The 16,907-nt window shown below is 45.5% G+C and overlaps 1 protein-coding gene across 1 annotated transcript in view; it reads right to left on the bottom strand.

The window, feature by feature from the left end:
- Positions 1 to 15,872, bottom strand: part of CRYBG3 (crystallin beta-gamma domain containing 3) — a 130,095-nt gene extending 114,223 nt beyond the window's left edge. Inside the window, exon 1 of the mRNA XM_080656497.1 lies at positions 15,529 to 15,872. Coding sequence (XP_080512623.1) covers positions 15,529 to 15,677 — 149 coding nt within the window. The 5' untranslated portion in view covers positions 15,678 to 15,872. The remainder of the gene's footprint in view (positions 1 to 15,528) is intronic.
- Positions 15,873 to 16,907: the final 1,035 nt, after the last annotated feature.

Here is a 16,907-nt window from a genome sequence, read left to right as displayed (position 1 = left end):
CGTCGGCCTGCGGACTCAAGGGTCCCGGGTTCGATTCCGGTCAAGGGCATGTACCTTGGTTGCAGGCACATACCCAGTGGGGAGTGTGCAGGAGGCAGCTGATCGGTGTTTCTCTCTCATCGATGTTTCTGACTCTCTATCCCTCTCCCTTCCTTTCTGTAAAAAATCAATAAAATATATTTTTTAAAAAATACGAGGGAAAGAGAAACATGTTCAAATCCCGATAATCTCAAACCCTGTGAAAGATGACATGGCATTTCTATTGTTCTCACAATTTAACCCCCTTTGGGACCTGGCAATAGTTCAATAGCAGTATTTTTAGAAAGCACACAATTTGCTCATAGCAGGGGGTGAGGGGCAGGACTCACAACCACACGTAGGCACAAAAAAGGCTACCCTGCATTTTTAAATAGCTCCATCTTACTTAGCTAACAGAACTTTGGAAATTAACCTTTTAAAATAGCCCAGCTAAGTATCAAGGTCAAAGTAACGCAAAAAAAGCTCCTCAGTTTTGAAGCAACCTTATTGAGAACAGAGCTGAAAACCAGGAATCCAAAGTACAGCCGTTAGCATTTACCTACTTCATGCCAGACGTAAAGGAAACCTCGGGGCATGGAAAAAGGAGCATATAACATACTAGAGTTCAAAGAATTTACACAGAGGGGAGCCCCTATTCTGTCACTTAAGGTATTTTATACTCTTAGTTTTTATTAAATTCTAACAAGATTCCCTCACCCATTGCAGAGAAGCAGCTGAAAATGGCACAAACACATACACATGTACTCACTCCCTCACCAGGTATGTGTTTCATACTCTTTAGGTGTCAGGCCCTGTTCTTGGGGCTAGGGGTGGAGCAGTGATCATACCAGACAAAACCTGTGTCCTCACTCCTTCAGAATCCCTATCTGGATGCCCCCCAACCACCTGGGCAATTGTATTTATATAACAGATTTCTGGGCCCGACTGTCAAGGATACCACTTGGCGTGGGGCTCAGGGATCCACATTTTCAACAACCGACTCCCCCTTCCCTGGGTTGCTCTGATGCAAGTGGCCCTCTGACGACATTTCTATGCTCGGCTAAAACCAACAGCGGAGAGTTGTACAGGGAAGAGAAGGATCTGGCCAGAAGGCTCTCCATTTAATATCTGCATGTGTTATGTGCGGATACTTAAAGGGCAGATATCCGTTACTTAGGAAAGTCATTCCTGTGAAACATTACCCATCTTCCAACACCGAAGTCCGGCAGAGCTCCCGGTCCTACCTAGCAGCGAGCCACTGCCCTGATGAGCACGCTGAGCATTGCAAGCACGGCGTGGGACCAGAAGGAAAATCCCGTCATCAGTGCACACCGCAGGCCGGACGCAGCACGGGGCCTCACGTGGTAAGGACGCAACTCCTGTATGGCCAACAGGACACGCAGGAGCAGTGCCTATCCTGCACTCAGGGAGGACGGAGGCAGCGAGGGAGAGGAAGCTCTTCCCTCTTTCCCCTCCTGGAACCGCTGCTGGGGGCGCCTCTTACCCTGCCTTTCCCTCACAGCATCGCTGTGGCTGCATCAGAAAAATCTGGAAATGTGAAAGGACTGAATACAGCTTCTGTAACCACCTTCCCGGGGTTTGCCCGCTTCTCCACAGACTTGGGAGTCTCCGATTCCTTGCCATTTCCGGAAAGGAGGCAATCTCTTGGGCTGCTGACATCACTGGCAGTAATTCTGAGCATCCCTAAACACCAGGTCACCGAATAGAAGGTAGTCCCTGATTTGGGAGTGCCCTGACATCTCAACAGTCGCCCCAGGCCACTGTCCCAGGGACTGCCCACCACTCCCAGCCGCCTCTGCTGTGGATCTCTCTTCCCTCTTCCTCTCCATCCCACTCAGCTGCCTGCAATTACTTCCCACCCTAGACTTCCACTTCCACTGTGCAGCGCAGTCTGCAATAGAGGAACTGGCAATATTGTTGGAGATAGGGACAGGGAATTGGGGCAAATCTCTCCATCACGTCCTCCTCCCCCACTAACATAAAACGGCTGGTTCTGGGGGCCAGGTCTGCTGGGCAGCATCTCTCTCCACGGCTTCCCTTCCTGGCATGTTGCTCCCCACCTCTGAGTCCACGGACACAACTCCTATGATGAAACCCAGACCTGGCTTTCCCTTGAAACGTGATCAATTCATACTTCAGTCCGTGCCTTTATTCTGAAGGACTAAATGAAAAATAATATGGAACAAGAAGGGGTCTTTTACCTACTCACTCCCTTTCCCACTGTCATTAGTAGCAAAATGCTTTGCAAAAACTCGAAATAGACACGTAGGGGAGGACGACGTCTCTGTTTGGGATGGCCCCTTAGGAACACACACCTTTCTGGATCTGATTTTTCCAACATGTAAACTGAAAGGGTCAGACCAGCTCTCAGCCAGATCTAAAATCCCATATGATCCTTCAATAGGAAGGTGAGTGGAAAAAGAAACAGGTATACTACCCTTGAGGCTTCTGTGATAAAGGAACAGACTATGACCAAGAAACAACTCAAAATCAGCATTAATACCAGTGCAGTAAAACGAAGAGGTAGAAACTCTGTCCCTCACTTTAAAGTTACCGAGGTCACCTCTGGGCCTACCCTCTATTCCCTTAGACCAGTGGTCGGCAAACTGCGGCTCACGAGCCACATGCAGCTCGCGAGCCGCGGTTTGCCGCTCTGCCGACCACTGCCTTAGACTCTACCCTCTCAGACTTCAATGCGGTCTTTAAACACTATATGACTCTATCCACATGCCCTCCTGAAGGGTCTGCTCATGCTCTGAGGACCATCTACACTACTATGGGGATGTTTTTCTTAGAAACACAGCTTCACATGCTAGCCCAGCATTCTCCTTGCCCAATGACACACTGCTGTACATCATGGATCAAACAGACTTTTCTGCACTGGCCCGAGCCCCATCCGGCCTCTACGGCATGAAGAGACTTCCACACTGATGATTTACAAATGACCATCTGGAAAGCTCTCCATTCCTAAATGGTGACAGCCAGCAGCAGAGTAGTACTTGTATCTTTTTAATGACCATCAACAGAATATAGAACAGGTGGTTATGGCACTATTTCTGGGCTCCAAATTAAAAGGTAACTAAAAGCAGCAATCAAACAGCATGTATTTTAGCTCAAACATCTGGCACTGGAATTTCAGAACTCTTGGGAGAAGAATCTGGGGAAGGGAGGAAAGGTAATAGGCATGATTAGGAAGCCCTGTTGCTTTGCAATCTTAGACTCTCTGACAGCCCTTTCCTCATCATGTTGGCCGCTCTCCTATAATTTAGTTGTCTTCCTCGAAGCTAATTTACTTCCTGTTCTTCATCTCATGCCCTCAAAACAAGACCACAATCACGGTTCAATCACAGGCTACAGAGTGAGAACTGCGGTGTGTGTGATGTGTACCTGAGCTGTCTACCCATCCAGGGCATCAGTAACTGCTCTATTCTCCCAAGTCCTCTCCCTCATACCTTTTAGATTCTGAATATTTGAGACCCACCTCCCAAGAACTAATCCTCTGAATCTCTTGCTATGATGTGAACGCAAACAGTATTCCAGCTGCCTCCTAAAATGGGCCACTGGTTCATATCCCATTCAACACATTGCCCTGAGGGAGGGACGCTGCAGCGCCTTCCCAGGGCCTGGCCAAGGCTGACCCCACCTCCAACCTCCACTTCAAATCCTTTCTCCTGTGTAAACTCTTCTAGACACTAATAAAGCAACAATCTATGTGAGACAACACACACACCCATGCCCAAGTGACACTTTCAGAAAGTAAATACCAGCCCTGGCCAGTGTTGCAGATTCGATTCCTGGTCAGGGTGCATACCCAGGATGCAGGTTGCATTCCCAGTCAGGGTGCATGCGGGAGGCAGCCAATCCATGTTTCTCTCTCAAACTGATGTTTCTCTCTCTTTCTTCCTCCCTCCCTCCCTCCACCCCCTCTCTTCTCTCCTTCCTCTCTAAAATCAATAATAATAATAATGAATACCATCTCCTGGCTACCTTCCCCATGTCATCAACATCCACTCTCCCTTCCATTCTGGAAATGGCTGTTCCCTCTGCCTGGAAAGCTCTTTCCTCACATTTGTTCAGGCCCCACTCCCAAACATCATCCAGATGTTACTCAGTAAAGGGAGCTTCCTCAACCAGCCTATCTACACCCTTACTCCAGACGCACTATTTCCATCGTGCTCTATTCCCTCGCTCCGCTTTAATTACTTCAAGGTACACTATATATTAGTTTATACAACTTGCTTATTTTCTGCCCTCTCGATTAGAATACAAACCCTATGTAAACAGAGGCACATTTAGCTATTTCAAGTAGATTCTGAAAAGTGATGATACATCTAAGACTTTTTAAAGAATTAAATTAATATTATTTTTATAATTTTTATAAATATATGCACTATTATAGAAAATATTACAGTGTCATTGTTAAGTGAAAAAAATTCAAATTTCAAAATACTGAAGAAACCTTTAAGTCTCTGTAAAAATGTGTATAGGTGTAGCCCTAGCCGGTTTGGCTCAGTGGATAGAGCGTTGTCCTGCGAACTGAAGGGTCCTGGGTTTAATTCCAGGTTGCAGGCTCGATCCCCAGTAGGGGGTGTGCAGGAGGCAGCCAATCAATGATTCTCACCATTGATTTTTCTCTCTCTTCCTCTCCCTTCTTCTCTGAAATCAATAAAAAATGTATTTTAAAAAAATGTATAGGTGTAGATACACACATAGGGAATGATCTAAAAGAACATTACTTGTCTCTGAGTGGGTGGGATTATGAGTTGTGCTTTTAAAAATATTCTCTTGTAATTTCATACCTGTTTTATAGAAAGCATATATTACTATTAAAAATAGACAAAAAATACAAAGTATTGTAGGTGATTTTAAAAAACAAATAAGTTTGTGGAAAAGTGCAAGGAATAAGTTTGAACTAGACAAATAAAAAATACTAACAGTAGAACTATATAATGGTAACTTCTTTGTATCATTGCCAAGTAAAATCCGTACCTGCCTGCCTAGAATAAAAAAATCAAAAGTATTACATGAATTCTCAGTTTTGACTGACATGGCACAGCCCAGCCCTCCCATTAGGGCTGCTCCCTGGTGCTGTGACAATCATAAAAGACCGAGAGTTTACATATCACCCAACCTATTCACACTTGTCAAAATGCAAAATTTAAAATATTTCATTACTTGTCATAACAAGCATGGCATAAAAAATTATGATCTCCCACTAAGGTAGTATCCATGTTTTGAATAAATTTTAATACAAAGAGTGAAGCAGAAAATTTCTAACATACATTTGGCAGAAATTTCATGAAATAGTATTTGTGAGAGCACTCGAATACCATTTTCATGTCATTTCCAGCACTGCCATTTGTGCCACTGGTCACAAAGAGCATATAAAAATCACCCTCCTTAAAAGCATGCTGCAATAATGAAACCAAAACTATTTCACATAAATCTAAAGATTGCTTTTGATTTAATCCCAAAACTAATAATTATTTTGGCTGGATGAGTAAAGGGAAGTGGGAAGAGGTGTCAAATAGCTAGTCCTCGCCCACCATAACCAGAAGTCAATATAAATATCTAAAGTTTATATATCAAGAATGGTTAGTAAAGCGTTCTTTAGACACATGTACAGAAATATATAAGAAACAGTTTAAATGAGATTAAAACAGCTTCCTCTGAGAGTCTCTAGAATGGTCCCACACCTGTTAAATGTCCACAGGCCCTGCATTATCACCTTGCTACCTGGTTTAGCAAGAAGAAAGACTTGTGGGAGGTCTGCCTTCCCCACAAATCTGCATGAGTGCTTCGAGTCAAAGACCATGCTGCATTGTGTTCACTGCTGGATTCCCCGGACTAGCACAGTGCCTGGTGCAAGTGGCACTAAATGAATTCTTGGTAAACATTGGTTGAGGTTTTCAATCAAATGATGAAAATGACATCTAGAGGAATTAGCCAATGCATTTTCATGTGTGACGTTTCCAGTAAACCAAAAGTCTTCCTGATCTATAAGGCTTATTTCTTTATTTTGTACCCTATGGAGTTCTGGCTGGTATGCCAAAGTTGGAAGAGACCTTAGAGATGAGGGCCACCTCCCTCACTTTATAACCAGAGTCTGAGAGGGCTAATGACCTGCCAGGGTCACAGTGCTACTCAAAGCAGATGAAAGGGATCTCACCTTGAGTTGGTATTTTTGAGGCTCTGTTAACTCCAGACTACTACCGTATAAAACATCACTCATACTTGTAGGAAGTATCAAAATATCATTCTGCACTATAAATATTACTTCCATGTATTTATAGCCTTAATTGTAACTTTTCCCACTTGAACAAATTAAGAGTTCATTCTTTCTTTGGGGAATTTTTGCTAATGCAGGGTTATAAATTCTTTGGTTTTCTTTTTTTTTTCCCTTTGGTTTTCTTTTCCTCTTTTATATAAGATATTCATTAGGTTTTAAACCATTTTTTTTCTGAAATAGGTAATTCACATAATTTTTAAATATAAAAAGGTGTAAAATGACATCTCCCTTCTCTTCCTCATTCCTTCACACCCAGTCTTTCATCCCTTCTAAATAGTTCACACAAACCTAGTAACAGTTTTTCATACCTTCATTTTTTTTTATATACAAATAGGAACATACTATACACAATGGTTTGCATCTTGCTTTTTCTTTCTTTTTTTTTTTTTTAGTTTAATGTATCTTGGAGGTATTTCCTTATCAGCACATAAAAAGGTTTCTCATACTTTTTGACAACTGTGTAATAATATTCCATTACATGGATGTACCATGATTTATCAATTAGTCCACTACTGATGGGACTTGACTTTATTTTTAACTTTCTGGTTATTAAAACTACATTACAATGACTAAACTTGCAAAGTTAACTTTGAGCCTGCTTGCAAATTGCATATTTCTGATGGAATTCCTACAGGGAAATTGCTAAGTCAGAGTACATGAATGTATTGACAGAACTCATCAAATTTCCCTCCCAAGAGGTGTATCAATTTACACTCCTGCCAGTAGTGTTTGAGCATCCCCATATCAAACTCATCGTGCTCATCAAACAGGTGAAATATGGCATCTTGCTATAGTTTCAATTTGTATCTCTGTTGGATTGACCCTTTCCGTGTTTAAATATAAATTTATAAATTGTATAAATACATATAATTTATTTTCCTTTCTCTCAATTGCTAGGACTATACATTCTTTTTTGTACAGAACAGTGACCCAGGCCACCTGGACAGTCATCCAGCAGCATGCCATTGTCTTTTATTTGCATTTAAAACCATTTTCTAAAGCCAGACTTTTTTTTATGGGTCTTCCCAAGTTAAGCAGAGGAAGCCATCACATAATGCTGTAGGCTTTGAATTCAGGAAGGAAAATTTGACTGCTGACTCTATCACAGATGCTTTGAGATTTTTGATTAGTTATTAGGCTTCTCCAAGACTTAAATTATGTATCTGTAAAATGGAGTAAAGGTATCTTTCTCATAAGGCTGCTCTGAGGATTAAGTGAACATATATAAAGGGGTGGGCAAAAAAAGAAGGTTTACAGTTGTGAGTATATGTGAAACAGTTTATTCTTTTTTTAAAAATTATATTTTATTGATTTTTTTTATTGAGAGGAAGGGAGAGGGATAGAGAGTTAGAAACATCTATGAGAGAGAAACATTGATCAGCTGCCTCCTGCACACCTCGTACTGGGGACGTGCCCGAAACCAAGGTACATGCCCTTGACCGGAATCGAACCTGGGACCTTTCAGTCTGCAGGCTGGCGCTCTATCCACTGAGCCAAACCAGGTTGGGCATGAAACTGTTTATTCTTATATTATTATTTATTCATTACTGTATCATTTTTCATTGGAACAACTATAAACCTACCTTTGTCCACCCCTGCATTCATTCATTCATTCATTTATTTATTTATTTATTTTAATACATATTTTTATTGATTTCAGAGAGGAAGGGAGAGGGAAAGAGAGATAGAAACATCAATGATGAGAGAGAATCATTGATCGGCTGCTTCCTGCACGCCCCCTACGGGAGTCAAGCCCACAACGGAGGCATGTGGCCTTGACTGGAATCGAACCCAGGACTTTTCAGTCCGCAGGCTGACGCTCTATCCAGAGCCAAACCAGCTAGGGCCACCCCTGCATTTAAAGCCCAAGCACAGGGCTTGCTTGGGTCTGATTAAGGTTTCAAGAAAGGGTGGGTTAGCTTTTTCTTTTCTTTTCTTTTTCTAAGAGTGCCACTCAAGAGGCTTTCTCCATTTTATTTCTTTGGGAAAAGAAGACAGTCTTTCCTTCACATATGGTAGAGATATGTATTTGGTGGTCTAGTTTTTGTCATCGTTAATCTGGTTAGGCCAAAAAACACCTGCTAGGCAAACAGTCGTTCCGCTGCTTTGGGATACTTCCAGTTAAGTACTCCCAGGGGTTCAACAGTGAGGCACAGTCCTGCTGGAATTGTGCCATTACCTGGCCATTCAATACTGCCAACTAAGTAAGTATTAAGAATTGAGTTATTTTGGTCTCAAAACTTCAATCTGTATCAACATCCAGCTATTCCGTGTAAGGGTCTCCACTCCCCTGGCATGCTGATTCCTGAAAGGATGTGCTTGTCTGCCTCCATCTATAGGACTTGCTGAGCCTGTAGCGTCAAGGAGCAGCAGGCAGGAGGGACACAGGGAAGGCTGCCCCTCACCTGCTGGCAGTTCCCTCACGTTGCCCCTGTACTGGGCTGGCAAAGGATGCAAATGAAACCATGCTCAGAGAAAAGCTAAGATGTGAGAAAATATTTTGAAAGCCCAATGAAGTTCTCACACAATATTTGACAGTATGTTCTAAACCAAACAAGTCACACACACCAAAAACATGTTTGGCTTATAATGAGCTCATCTTGAGAGAAGACATGCACATGTTTACATTCATGAACTAATACCTCTTTGAGGACAGTTTTGGTCATTCATTCCTCTTTGTATCTCCATTGCTTAGCACCATACTAGACACCAACAACCACGCAAATTAATGAACTGAAATGACTCAAAGTAAATATGACTTCTTTAACTTTTATTTCATGCTGATCCGCTTTTAATAATCTGGGAGATAGCCCAGATTATTTTCCTGAGTCTAGCTTTACATCAACCTGTGTTTTCTTACTAGCACAGTTTTATTAGCATATCTAGGCTTCAATGCAATTCATCAGAACTCTAGTTAAGAAATATTTTATCTTGAGAGAATATTTTCCTCCTATTTTACAAAATTTGCTATTACCTTCTTAATGAAAAAAACAAAACAAAAAAACCTTACCCAAAAATATTATTATTGTTTTAATACAGTTAGAAGTTCTGAGTAAATTTACTTCAGGACAATTTGAGGTACACGTGCAACTCTGTAACACATTTAGTGAACAATTGAGTTAGTTTTCAAGAATGCCCTCAGCAAGAAACAGAATCTTCAAATTAGCCATCTGGCATACACCCTGCTAACCCCAAAAGAAAAAAACCTCTACAGTTTCAACACTCTAAAACAGCCTACATTTCTACTCCACTGCCAAGAATAGGTTCTGTGCTTTCCATTAACCTGGGAGCTCAAGATTCTCAAAAAACACACCTCTGAGTACTTCTAGAATTTTCTAGTCTCCTTTAATTACTGTAGGCTTGGACTTCTGATGTGGTCCTTCAACATCACACAGATATGTCCTATTCAACTAAACTAGTTACTGATTATCCTATCCTATATAATGAAAGCCTAATATGCTAAGTGTCCGGTAGTCCATTCAACCAATCAAAGCATAATATGCTAACGATATGCTAAGGCTGCTTAATCGCTCGCTATGACGTGCACTGACCACCAGGGGGCAGAGCTCCAACTGGTAGGTTAGCTCGCTGCTGGGTTCTGGCTGAACGGGACTGAGCAAGATGAGCCCGACATGCCCTGGTGCCCTCCCACAGTCCCTCCCCGGCTGGCCAGCCTCCCATGTTCCTCTCCAGCCCTGACTGTGCACTGGTGGGGTCCCTCAGCCTGGCCTGTGCCCTCTTGCAATCCGGGACCCCTCGGAGGATGTCGGAGAGCTGGTTTCGGGCTAATCCCGCAGGCCAGGCCAAGGGACCCCACTGGTGCACAAATTTATGCACTGGGCCTCTAGTCTATATAATAAAAGCCTAAGCGACCATTATGGCAGAACGACCAGAATGACCAGTCGCTATGATGCGCTCTCACCACCAGGGGGCAGACACTCAATGCAGGATCTTCCCCTTGGTTGGCAGTGCGCTCCCACAGGGGGAGCACCGCTCAGCCAGAAGCCAGGCTCGCAGCTGGTGAGCGGTAAGGAGTGAGGGGTCCCAGACTGCAAGAGGGCACAGGCCGGGCTGAGGGATCCTCCACCCACCCCCCAGTGCATCAATTTCATGCACCGGGCCTCTAATGCTTTCAAGTCTGTGAAATAAAGTCACTGTGAACATTCAGAGAACAAACCTCCCTTCCTCATATAACTGAAACTGTGGTCAACAGTTGAACTTGAAGGCCAACAGATCTCATGCATCAGGGGCATTACTGACCATTTTTATAAGAATATCTCCTACATAACAAGCCATTTAGCATCCTGCCTTCACCCATTTAACATCCTCACCTATGGTGACAAGCAAAAATTCTATGAACTTTAAACTGAGAGGCAATCACTGTCTGCAGACATTTAAGATCCTCCATGTTTCTAAATGCTCAAAGATGGGGTGTGTACTACCCGTAGCTGAAAACCACTAATAAGTGCTTTAATGCTCCACCAACAGAGATTCACTCTTCACCTGACTTAGGCAAAGGAGACACCAGGATAAATATGACACAGCCCATCTCTGAGTCTAGTGATGCTGTCTTACCTTCTATCAATAAAACTATATTGGGACACTCAGAGGAACAGCCCAAAATAATATATCTAAAATGGGACACACTGTTACCCATCCTTGAGCAAAATAAATAAAGGTCCAATTGATTTAGATATTAATGTATTTTGAAGGAGCTCAGAAGCCTGGTGTGAGAAAAAATATCAGAGCTTTGGAGTCAGAAAGACCTAAGTTCCAATCTCACCCCTCCCTGGACCTTATTCCTCTCATAATTTGGCACAAATTACTCTCCCTTCCACCCATCTGGGTGGTGGTTAGGATTATTTCAATGACTGGAGGATGCTGCTGGCAATTAGTGGGCGGGGTCACAGATGCCAAATGTTTTGCAAAGGACAGAAGAGTCCAGTTCAGCAAATAATTGTTCCAGGCTGCCTAGTGTTCCTCAATAGTTGAGCGGTGACCCATGAACCAGGAGGTCACAGTTTGATTCCTGGTCAGGGCACATGTTTGGGTTCAGAGCTTGGTCCCAGTGGGGGCGTGCAGGAGGCAGCCGATCAATGATTCTCTCTCATCACTGATGTTTCTATCTCTCTCTCTCCAAAATCAATAAAAAAATATTTAACAAAAAAGAGAATTGTTCCACCCAACCACCAACAGTGTCCACCATAAGAACTGTCCTGCCCTCAGTTTCCTTGTCAGAATAGTGGTAAGTATTCCAACCTTCCAGGCTGAGGGTGAGGTATAAACGACATGCTCTAAGTAAAAGTACCAGTCCAGAAGTGCACAGTCAGGCCTTGAAAAATGCTGTTCTCACCCTCTTTTCCCCCTCCTGAGTTGCAAACATTGCATAGAGCTCATTATAAACAGGTCTGTCATATATGATACTAGAGGCCCGGTGCACGAAATTTTTGCAGGGGGGGTTGGGTCCCTCAGCCTGGCCTGCACCCTCTCGCAATCCGGGACCGCTGGCTCCTAACCACTCACCTGCCTGTCTGCCTGATCGCCCCTAACCACTGGCCTGCCTGCTTGCCCCTAACCCCTCACCTGCCTGCCTGATCGCCCCAACCCCTCACCTGCCTGCCTGATTGCCCCTAACTACTCTGTCTGCCTGCCTGATTGCCCCTAACCACTTGCCTGCCTGCTTGATCTCCCCTAACCACCTCTGCATCGTCCCCGCAGCCATGGCTTCTTCAGGAAGGACGTCTGGAAGGTCGTTCGGCTGTCTGGTCTAATTAGCATGTTACGCTTTTATTATTATAGATAGCAAAGAAACAGAGTGGGGCATTTTCTCAAAGTGGGGAAAATTAGTAAGCAGCTATCCTCCAAATTTCACATTTTAGCAGTTTCTGTTTAACATGCTTTTGCAAAAATTCTCTAAATTTTTAAAAAATATATTTTAATTGATTTCAAGGAGGAAGGGAGATAGAAACATCAATGATGAGAATCATTGATCAGCTGCCTCCTGCATGCCCACACTGGGGATCAAGCCCACAACCGGGGCATGTGCCCTGAATGGGAATCAAACCATGATCTCCTAGTTCATAGGTCGACACTCAACCACTGAGCCACACCGGCCAGGCAAAAAAAAATTCTCTAAATTTTAAATAGTCAAACACTCTGTTAGACCTTTACAATCCAGCTTCAATCTAACTTTTTACCACCTTTTTCACTCTGTCCCACTAAAGTGCATAGCCCTTAACAGATCATAACCACCTGCTGGCCCTTGCTCAGCCTAGAACACCTGTTCTTTATCTCTCTCTAACTTCCTGGCTCAATTCTCTACCTATAGAAACACCACTAATGCTTCGAAGGCCCCATTAAAACCTCGAAGCCCTCCGTATTCTCCTCTATTACTTCTAATGAGTATGTTCCCCATGTGCCATAAACTGGGCAAAACATTACAGCAATGATTTTCAAACTGGGAGCCACAGAACTCAGACTTTTCAACTTTCCTATGTAAAACTTCAATTGCAGTTTTCTTTTTTTTTTTTTTAATATATTTTATTGATTTTTTACAGAGAGGAAGGAAGAGTGATAGATAGTCAGAAACATCGATGAGAGAGAAACATCGATCAGCTGCCTCTTGCACACCTCCTACTGGGGATGTGCCCGCAACCAAGTTACATGTCCCCGACCGGAATCGAACCCAGGACCTTTCAGTCCGCAGGCTGACGCTCTTCCACTGAGCCAAACCGGCTTTGGCTCAATTGCAGTTTTCGTTTCTATACTGGCGTGGGCAAAATAAGTTTACAGTTGTGAGTATGCAAAACAGAGTGTTCTTGTTATTATTTATTAATTATTGTATTATTTTCCATATGAACAACTGTAAGCCTACTTTGACAAACCCTGTATAATCTAATATAAAAATATAAGCACTTTCTGGATCTGGTCAACCACCCAAGATATGGGTGCTGACAAGCAATTGGAATGCCCACACCTGAATTCGTATATACAACAGTGTTCAAGCTAACGTGTTTCTTTAATTGAAGGTTAATGAGACCAGAACAACAGCAAACTCAATACACAAATGATGTGTTCACAGCACATGAAGAGCAAATAACTTACAGCACACCGTGGAAGGGGTGCATTCTTATTCCCAAGCACTGCATGTCTGCCAAATGGACCCCTCTGCATCTAAAATCACCAGCACAGAAGGTAAGCCTGGCCCCCATCAAGACTAAAAGTTTTTACTGCCTCTAAGAGACACAGCCAAAATACCCTTTCAGATTGAAATAGGATCACAGTGACAAATCGCAATTCTGTTTCCAATCTTGTTAACACCGGGGTGTTGTGTTACTAGGACATTTGGTACCACTAAGCATTTCCATTTGTTTCATTAAACTTTCAATAAAGGCTTTGTTTGTGTTTATATCCTCGAAAAGAAGGATTTAAGCTCTCTTAAAAGGTAAAACACCCACACAAAGGATTATCTGCTCTCCCCATAACATCTGGCAAACTCTAAAAAACATGAAGACAAAATTAGCGTTCATATAAGCACAATTAAAATTGTCATTGTCAGCCAGTCTGTGCCTATCTGGAGATACTGAGAATAGAGGAGTGGTAAGTAGGCAAGAGAGCAGTTTGTAGAATGGTTAGCTCCAGGGAGGAGATTAGATTTGAGAAGTGCCTAAAAGCCAAAATCCCGCAGAAAGGCAAGCAGGGTTTCAGGGCAATTCGGTGTGAACCTTAAGTTGGCCTACCTATTTCTTTCTAACAGGACTCAGGTTTCCCAGTTTGTGGAGTCTACTTGGGATTGCTCTTAAACACCTCTTCCACATCACCTGATTGTGAGTGCTGCCCAGGGATGCCAGGCACCACAGGCAGGCTGCCCACACCAGCAGATCTGACATTCCGGTTGAGCCCAGTCAGACTTCAAAACTATTTTTAACTACTGTGTAACTTTGAATTTTTAAATTCTCCATTAACAGTCAGGGTAATAAGAGCAGAAACTTCCCAGGAGAAGTCTACCGATTTAGGAGGAGCTTTCTTGAAAAGATGTGGGATTTTATCAACAGATGGTCATAATGCAAATGTTCCACAAGCAGGGGAACTGAGAACACACAGCCGACTAGAATCAAATCACAAAACTAAATCCTAGTGGGACCAGCCAGTCACAGAGTTAGGTTTCGCACCCGCTTTTCCTTGAAGCCCGCTCAGTCCTGAAAATCGGAAGTAAACAGCTCTCTGGAGCCCGGCCTTCAATCACAGGGGTTACCCGCGCCGCTAGAGCCGTGGGCGGGAGGGAGTTTAAGCCGCTCTTCCCACCAACTATCTAAAATGGGAAGTTGTACTGACTGGAACCCCTCTTCCTCCTCAAGGACCGTTGAAAAGACTCGGGAAAAGGTTCTTTTTTCTTTCAGTGAGACGCGTTAAAAACAACTCAAGAGCCCCCCCCCACCCCCCCCAAAAAATCAAACACATAGATTTTATAACAGGTGGAGGAAGGAGAAAAGATTACAGGGAAGGAACACGTTTTCATTACTGAAACCAAGGCAGATTCGAGACCGTTCCTGGAGTCTGTCTGGTCAAGGAAATGTTTCCGAAGAAAGATGGGAAAGAACGGAAGACGGGCGGCATCATTGACGTCCAGGCAACGATAAATAAAACAGGCGAGGTTTTTATAATTTGGTGAAGTCTTGGGAACTCGGTATCACAATTCTTTTTTTTTTTTAATCGTTTTTGAGAACATTTAAATAAGCCGGCAAAATAACAGCTGCGGAGGCGCTGAGGCTTCGCCACACCAGCGCTCGGATGCGCCCCTCCACCCGGGAAGGCTCGCCGGCTCACGTCTGTTCCCAGTACCGCGGCGGGGCACCGGGGCTCGCGCCTGCCCCGGACTCGGCGAGCAGGCTCGGGCGCGGACCGGGAACCGAACCCGGACGGGAGGGGCGGAGGGAAGAGCGCGGGCTGCGCCGGCCCAGGGGTGCGCACCCGGCCGAGAGCCACCAACTTCATCCACGTTTAACAAACGCGGGAGAGGGGAGAGGTGCGGCCCGGGAACCGGGCGAGGAGGAGGAAACTTCAGCAACGGAGAAAGTAGAACAGAAAGCGGCGGTCCAAGTGCAGCTGGCCCGAGAGGGCTGGCGGTGGGCGTCAGGCTGGGAGCCCCGTCCGGCGGGTCAGCGCAGGACCCCCTCCCCCGACGCCCCCAAGACTCCCACCTGGCAGCGCCCCGGCCCGGGGCAGGCGTGTGGCCCGTCCCCGGCCTCTCCTCCTCCTCTTCTTCCTTGTCCCGGAAAGGACTCCGGGGAGCGAAGAACCGGGAGAAGCTGTGCCAGGGGGCGCCGCCCCTCCTACGGCCGCCGGACATCACCCCGGCGCGGCGGCCGGTCCCGGGCCGTCTGCGGGGAATGGGCGAGGCGGTGTCCTGAGTTGGGAGCCCGGCCGGGCGCTGCGGGACCCGGTGAGGGCTAGACCGCCTCGGCGGCCGGAGCGGCTCCGTCCATCCCGGGCGGGAGAGGTGCTAGCACCACCACTCCCCGCGCGGCAGCTCCTCGCGCTGCGCGGGGGCTCCTCCTCCCGCCCCCGCCCCCGCCCCCGCCCCCGCCCCCGCCCCCGCCCCCGCCCCCGCCCCCGCCCCCGCCCCCGCCCCCGCCCCCGCCCCCGCCCCGGGAGGAGCCAGAGGCCGCTGCCCGCCCCGCCCCGCCCCGCCGTGGCCCCGCCCCCGCCCTCGTCCCGCTGAGACCCCGCCCTCGCCCTCGCCCGCTGTGGCCCCGAGGCCCCGCCCCGCTCCCGAGACTCCGCCCCTCCGCGGCCCGGCGTAGGTCCGCCGGGGCTCTAGGGGTCGCGGCTGGAGGCGCTGGCCTGAAACCCCGACCCAGGAACGTGCCACCGCGACGCAGGTCTCCGGCTTCTGGCACAAAGGCGGTTAGGCTTTGCGTTCACATTTGACTTTCTATTACTGATCTGTTTTCTGCCCCCAGTCACTGCAAGGAATTTTCAGACGTTTGAAAGAGGCTTATGAATTGAAGTTTGTGGCATTCCAGTACCAGAGTGACCTGGGCAGTTTTGCAGCTAACAGTTACTCCAAGTTTCCACCTGCAAGTGAGGGGACCCCAGGGCTGAGCCTCAGCAGTGGTGGAGATGCCTGCCTCGGTCTGCCAACCGCCCGTTTCTTATTCGGCTGGCCTACTTTACGCGTGGAGTAACTTTTCCTAATCCAGATGTGCTTTAAATTTCTCACACTCCATGATCAAAACAAGTATGATTCAAACTTGTGAGTGCTGAGACAATAAAGTATGAATTTTTTTAGTTTTTATGAAAAAATTATAAGTAAAAAAAAACCCGTACCTAATTCATGTATACAACCTGATGAGTTTGGAGATCACAATCTATGCTATAAATCTATCCATCACCTCAAAACGTTTCCTCCCACCTTATTTATTATTTATTACTAGAGGCCCGGTGCACAAAATTCGTGCACGGGGGTCCCCTCAGCCCAGCCTGGACCCTCTTCAATCTGGGACCCCTCAGGGGATGTCCGACTGCCGGTTTTGGCCCGATCCTAAGGACAAAACAGTTGGACATCTCTCACAATCCA

The sequence above is a fragment of the Plecotus auritus genome (assembly GCF_963455305.1).
Source record: "Plecotus auritus genome assembly, chromosome: 2".
In the NCBI taxonomy this organism is placed as follows: domain Eukaryota; kingdom Metazoa; phylum Chordata; class Mammalia; order Chiroptera; family Vespertilionidae; genus Plecotus; species Plecotus auritus.
Note: the sequence above shows the minus strand (reverse complement) of the source record. Positions and strands in the feature narration are given on the sequence as shown.